At 48.1% G+C, this 7164-nt stretch overlaps 1 protein-coding gene across 1 annotated transcript in view; it reads left to right on the top strand.

Moving 5' to 3' along the window:
• PIK3C2G (phosphatidylinositol-4-phosphate 3-kinase catalytic subunit type 2 gamma) overlaps nucleotides 1–7164 on the top strand; it is a 52617-nt gene that overhangs the window by 19661 nt on the left and 25792 nt on the right. The window contains exons 16-19 of the mRNA XM_018562385.1: nucleotides 127–221; nucleotides 529–709; nucleotides 5763–5870; nucleotides 6811–6903. Coding sequence (XP_018417887.1) covers nucleotides 127–221; nucleotides 529–709; nucleotides 5763–5870; nucleotides 6811–6903 — 477 coding nt within the window. The remainder of the gene's footprint in view (nucleotides 1–126; nucleotides 222–528; nucleotides 710–5762; nucleotides 5871–6810; nucleotides 6904–7164) is intronic.

The following is a 7164-nucleotide window of genomic DNA, read 5'->3' as shown; positions in this document are numbered from 1 at the left end:
CCCCCATTAAATGTACATATGATCTTATGCGAAGATTGTTGTTGAAATGAATGTTCTGGTGACAGGGTCTCTTTAAAGGCGCTGAGGTCTTCCTGTCTTTCTGCTGATGGATAATTTATTTGGCAGGCAGTAAAGTTTGATTGGTGCCTGGACAGCGCTCTGGTGAAGCTCCTACTCCGGCGGTCGCTGCGGTCTGTCCAGATCGCCCACAGATTGTTCTGGTGAGCGTTTCATCCCTTTTAAACTCCTCTTCTAGAATAGGAAACGTATTTATCAATTAGTGAACAGACCCACCAATCCCACTTATGTTTTATTGGGATGCATGGCAGCCATGCTGAGACGGATGGTCCGATGGAGGATTGGAGGACGAGGGACGGCTGTGTGGAGTATCCATAGAATCGGAGCGCATTTTGAGGCATTGCACTCCCAGCAGCTGCCGCTCCGACATCATTCACTTTTTATTGCTCTCTTGTTTGAGCAGAAACATTTTTGTGTGGAACAAACATGAATTTTGCTCTCCTCCTGCAGGCTGTTAACAGATGCTACAAACGAATCTCATTATAGACGCTTGTATCAGACGCTGCTGGCCGCACTCCAATTCTGTACGGGGAGCGCCATGAATGCCGAATTCTCCAGAGAGACCGAAATGATGAAAATCCTGCAGAGTATCGGGGAGAGGGTCAAGAATGCCCCGGAGGAGAAAAGACAGGTCTCTGCCTCCGAGATTGTGATCATGATTACTATTAATATTCTATGATGTAGTAGGGGACTCTCCGGTACCTAGAGGTGCAGGGATCAGTGTACTCTGCTTATGTTCCCTCTGGGACAATTGTCATTGTTGACCTCCCATACACAAAGGAACACGTTGTCTGAGGGGACAGTATGGTGCTCATCATAAGCTCGCCTAAGAGAGAATTTCAGGGTACATTGCCAGGACTTACTCATACTCAGCTTTGCTACAAATCATTCCCCCCACTATGTCCTCTTCTCCTCTCCGCTGTCATCCTCTGTATTGTCCTTGTGTCCACTGTGTCCTCTCCTCCCCTCCACTGTCATCCTCTGTATTGTCCTTGTGTCCACTGTGTCCCCTTCTCCCCTCCGCTGTCTTCCTCTGTATTGTCCTTGTGTCCACAGTGTCCCCTTCTCCCCTCCGCTGTCTTCCTCTGTATTGTCCACTGTGTCCTCTCCTCCCCTCCGCTGTCATCCTCTGTATTGTCCTCATGTCCACTGTTTCCTCTCCTCCCCTCCACTGTCATCCTCTGTATTGTCCTTGTGTCCACTGTGTCCTCTTCTCCTCTCCGCTGTCATCCTCTGTATTGTCCTTGTGTCCACTGTGTCCTCTCCTCCCCTCCGCTGTCATCCTCTGTATTGTCCTTGTGTCCACTATGTCCTCTTCTCCCCTCCGCTGTCATCCTCTGTATTGTCCTCATCTCCACTGTGTCCTATTCTCCCCTCCAATGTCGTGCTCTGTCATCCTCTGTAATGTCCTCATGTTCACTGTGTTCTCTTCTTCCCTCCGCTAATATCCTCTGTATTGTCCTCATGTCCACTGTGTCCTTTTCTCCCCTCCGCTGTCAGCCTCTGTATTGTCCTCTTCTACCCTCCACTATCATCCTCTATATTGTCCCAATCTCCACTGTGCCCTCTTCTCCTCTCCGCTGTTATCCTTTGTAATGTCCTCATCTCCACTCTGTCCTCTTTTCCCCTCCACTGTCATCCTCTGTATTGCCCTCTCCTCTTCTGTGTCCTCTTCTCCCCAGACTCTTCTGTCTGTCCATTCTCCCTTGCTCCATGGTCATGCCTCCCCCGAGGCATATTCACCACTCTTCTACTCACTATACTTATCATTCTGCCCTTGTTCTCCGATCTATATGATGGGCACCTGACCTGAACATCCTATCTATATGAACTTCATGGGCATCCCATTCCAAATCCATGGCTAATAATATGGAGCTGCCATTCCCCTTTGTGGCTATAATGACCTCCACTCTTTTGGGAAGGCTTTTCACCAGATGTTGGAGGGCCTCTTAGAATTTGTGCCCATTGTTGTGAGGTCAGATACTGATGTTGGATGAGAAGACCTGGTTCACAATCTGAGATCCAATTCTTCTCAAGCGTTTTCAATAGGGTTGAAGTCAGGGCTCTGTTCAGGACACTCTTCCTCCACACCAAACTGGTCACCATGTCTTTATGAAGCTGGCTTTGTACACAGGGGCCCAGTCATGATGGAGCAGAAAAGGTCCTTCACCAAACTGTTAACACAAGGTTGGATAAAGACACAATCATTTGAAATGTCTTTGTATGCTGTAGTATTAACAGTAACCTTCACTGGAGACACCAGAACTCCATCATTTGAAGGGGGTTTAATTACTTTTGGCCCTATAGTGTTGATTATACACATAGACCCTCCTCTTGCAGTGATGTGGCCAAAAACAAAGTGTTCCTTATAGAAGTAAAATTCCTTTAGTTGATTGTAAACCTTGAATTGTTTTCTTGGAATTGATTCTTATCCAATGAAGACCCATAAAATGTATCAACAGATAGCAGCTCTAATATTCTGAGTTGGCCAATAAGAGGATCACTGAACGTCAAACTTCCTGTGTTCATCAATGGCTGAGCCGGGCCCAGCTCCACGGCTGGTCTGGATGCTGTAAATTCACCTCTAATCCTCAATCGGTTTTGGCCGTTGTTTTATGCTCCCAAAGAGCGATCAATAATTTACAGCGTGAAATCTGCTCTCCGCTCGACTCGGCACTTTCATCTCAGCGACTTTTATATAGATATACTAAAAGTGCATCAAGTTTATTATTTATAAGTAGTGACATAAGAGCTGCTGCTTCTTTGTGCATCTTCCAAACTTCGACTCTGACCTCCAGCAATGAGTGTTCTAGTCCTAATGTCTGTGCGCACCCACTATCAACTGCCAATCTGCAGCAGCTGGAAGGCATACATTAAAAATGGATGGAAGGGGTTAGATTGGGGACATTCAGTCCTTGAGAGCCGTGCACATACAGTATGTAGTTCTACTCACTGAAAGGACTGCGTCATTATTGTCTATTACTTACTGACAGTCACATGATCCTTAATCAGTCCTCTTTATGAGAAGGGGTCATGTGATCTATTGTCAGCTGTCATCATCCAAAGTGTAGCCGCACAGGATGCGCTGTAATCCGTGGCAGCCAATCACAGCTACTCTGAGGATTTGGCTCCTCTCATTGAAGTGGCACCTAGATATCTAAACCGTGAAACTGAGCTCCAGATAAGACGAAAATTCCTTTATCCGCAATGTGCCAGTAAAACAGATCTGATTAGCCACGGGCCAGCAATCGTTTTTCACTCATCATCCCCCATGTATGCTATTGCCCTGGTCACCTGTCATGCGGCGGGCACACAGCTTTAACTACAGAGGCGGCACTCATATACAGAGAGAGATAAAGTCACCTCCAGTCGGGTCGGTGATGGGAAGCTGGCGGATTGTGATGATGGATTTTCTCCATCTCGCCTTTCATCTCCGGCTCAGTCAGAGATGAAGCTCCTCTGACACCTCCGGGGCTCTGCGATTTCTAACAGGACAGACAGAGACATCCAGAGGATGGCAGAGAGACGTCTGCGTGTGTTTACCGCAGAATGCCGTACAATTGACGTAATAGGCGATCTGATAGGACAGCAAAAAGCGTCCTATTGTACCAACAACTCCATTCACCTTCACCGGACTGTCGTTTTATAAACAGTAATACATTCAATATTTTCATATTAAACCTAAGATATGCCAATATTCGTGATGACCTCACAATATAACTGTTATCCTTCTACATTACCCCCCCCCAATCCGATTCTTTATTCTATCTGTCCCCCCATCTTATTCTGCTCCCTCTATACCTCTCCTTTGCTTCATTTTCCTCTATCTCCCCCCAACCATTTCCTCTTATTCAAATAGGTATTATTGTCAAACAGTAACAATGAACAAACAGTTCATTGGAATAGGAAATATTTAAGGAGTGAGTCCGGGTACATTATTAGGGGTAAGGGATAATATAATGGAGATAGGAGGTGAGTGCAGGGACATTATCAGGGGTAAGGGATGATATAAAGGGGATAGGAGGTGAGGGCAGGGACATTATCAGGGGTAAGGGATGATATAAAGGGGATAGGAGGTGAGGGCAGGGACATTATCAGGGGTAAGGGATGATATAAAGGGGATAGGAGGTGAGGGCAGGGACATTATCAGGGGTAAGGGATGATATAAAGGGGATAGGAGGTGAGGGCAGGGACATTATCAGGGGTAAGGGATGATATAAAGGGGATAGGAGGTGAGGGCAGGGACATTATCAGGGGTAAGGGATGATATAAAGGGGATAGGAGGTGAGGGCAGGGACATTATCAGGGGTAAGGGATGATATAAAGGGGATAGGAGGTGAGGGCAGGGACATTATCAGGGGTAAGGGATGATATAAAGGGGATAGGAGGTGAGGGCAGGGACATTATCAGGGGTAAGGGATGATATAAAGGGGATAGGAGGTGAGGGCAGGGACATTATCAGGGGTAAGGGATGATATAAAGGGGATAGGAGGTGAGGGCAGGGACATTATCAGGGGTAAGGGATGATATAAAGGGGATAGGAGGTGAGGGCAGGGACATTATCAGGGGTAAGGGATGATATAAAGGGGATAGGAGGTGAGGGCAGGGACATTATCAGGGGTAAGGGATGATATAAAGGGGATAGGAGGTGAGGGCAGGGACATTATCAGGGGTAAGGGATGATATAAAGGGGATAGGAGGTGAGGGCAGGGACATTATCAGGGGTAAGGGATGATATAAAGGGGATAGGAGGTGAGGGCAGGGACATTATCAGGGGTAAGGGATGATATAAAGGGGATAGGAGGTGAGGGCAGGGACATTATCAGGGGTAAGGGATGATATAAAGGGGATAGGAGGTGAGGGCAGGGACATTATCAGGGGTAAGGGATGATATAAAGGGGATAGGAGGTGAGGGCAGGGACATTATCAGGGGTAAGGGATGATATAAAGGGGATAGGAGGTGAGGGCAGGGACATTATCAGGGGTAAGGGATGATATAAAGGGGATAGGAGGTGAGGGCAGGGACATTATCAGGGGTAAGGGATGATATAAAGGGGATAGGAGGTGAGGGCAGGGACATTATCAGGGGTAAGGGATGATATAAAGGGGATAGGAGGTGAGGGCAGGGACATTATCAGGGGTAAGGGATGATATAAAGGGGATAGGAGGTGAGGGCAGGGACATTATCAGGGGTAAGGGATGATATAAAGGGGATAGGAGGTGAGGGCAGGGACATTATCAGGGGTAAGGGATGATATAAAGGGGATAGGAGGTGAGGGCAGGGACATTATCAGGGGTAAGGGATGATATAAAGGGGATAGGAGGTGAGGGCAGGGACATTATCAGGGGTAAGGGATGATATAAAGGGGATAGGAGGTGAGGGCAGGGACATTATCAGGGGTAAGGGATGATATAAAGGGGATAGGAGGTGAGGGCAGGGACATTATCAGGGGTAAGGGATGATATAAAGGGGATAGGAGGTGAGGGCAGGGACATTATCAGGGGTAAGGGATGATATAAAGGGGATAGGAGGTGAGGGCAGGGACATTATCAGGGGTAAGGGATGATATAAAGGGGATAGGAGGAGAGTGCATGTAGTAGGAAGCGGCCCCCTGGTCACTCCCCCCGCTCAGTCCGCGCTCTCCAACCCCATCAATATAAATAAAATACTTTTTGTCCTGCAGGAAACTCTGAAGTCGGGCCTGAATGATCTGGGTCGGTTCTTTGAAGAGGTGAAAAGTTGTCGCCTTCCTCTGTATCCGGCCATCGTTGTGAAAGGAATCAGCAGAGAGGTCGGTGTCCCCGAGGGATGGATATTTCCTGTTCCTGTATATGTGATATCAGACTTGTCGGGGGGAAGAGATACGTAGATGATGAATGGTCACAATTTGTATCAATCTGACATTGTACGAATTGTTGATAATATCATTGTAACCAGTTCCATGCAGACCTTCCATCCTCCATCACAACCCATCCCCCACAGATCTGCCGCCTACAGATCCACACATACAGACCATCTGACACAATACAATCTGATTGTACAATCTTCATATATTACAGTTGTCGGTCTCAGCTGTCCATGTTATTTCTGTGCGGTCAGTTAGGCCCTTGCAGATTGTACAATCAGATCAGATACAGAGGTGTACATACAGCGGCGTCACAAGGGGGGTGCGGCCCGCACCCGGGTGACACCATTGGAGGGGTGACACCAAAATGAATGACAGTCATTTTGGTGTCAGCCGCTCTAAAAAGTCGGGCACTCGGTCATGGACCGAGAGCCCGACAGCGCCAGGAGAGAGGAGGGGACCTGGCGGTATACTTCATCCCGCCGGGTGAACGTCCCCTCCTCTCTCTGCCGGCGTCCACCACCAAGATGGCCACCGGCAGGCGTCAATAAGATGACCGTGCGTGCGCGATGACGTCACAGCGGGGTGTCACCCGATCTCCGCTCCCGGTGACACCCGGCCTCGGGACGCCCCTGTGTACATACATGATCAGATGACGTTTGTAGGTCATCAGGAAAGCCATTGTGAATCTCTCAGCGAGCGCTTACCGCTCTGCGCGCGGGAAGAGGACGGATTATCAGTAATTGGGTTATAAACCAAAATCATCGGATTCCTCCGCTAATTAATATTCCCGCTCCATCCTCTGCGGTCGGCCAATCCCGGCCAGGAGGAAGATGGTGACATTTTTCTTTTAATCATTTTTCTAACTCATGTGTCTCCATTCCAGCTGTGTTCTTACTTCAAATCCAACGCCAAACCGCTGAAGATCACCTTCCTGAACGCCGACAGCAAGGGGCCCGACATCCACCTCATATTCAAGGTACAGGGGGGCGAAGTCTGCGTGCAGGAAATGGGTTATAAGAAAGCTATCGTAACATGTTTCCTTCCCCCGGGAGCAGAGTGAGAGGTGCGCATCCGGATTTGCGCTCATTCTCCTTGTTCATGGGCCAAAGCTCAGCTTGGGAGATTGTACGCGGCATCCGGCAATAAACGCCCTCATTGGGTATGACGGGAACCTATTATGGGGTTAATGGGCATTTTCAGCCATTTTATTTCCTTTTACTATATTTATGATGGAATG

Source organism: Nanorana parkeri, unplaced genomic scaffold (genome assembly GCF_000935625.1).
Source record: "Nanorana parkeri isolate BGI_ZX_2015 unplaced genomic scaffold, ASM93562v1 scaffold576, whole genome shotgun sequence".
Classification (NCBI taxonomy): domain Eukaryota; kingdom Metazoa; phylum Chordata; class Amphibia; order Anura; family Dicroglossidae; genus Nanorana; species Nanorana parkeri.
Note: the sequence above shows the minus strand (reverse complement) of the source record. Positions and strands in the feature narration are given on the sequence as shown.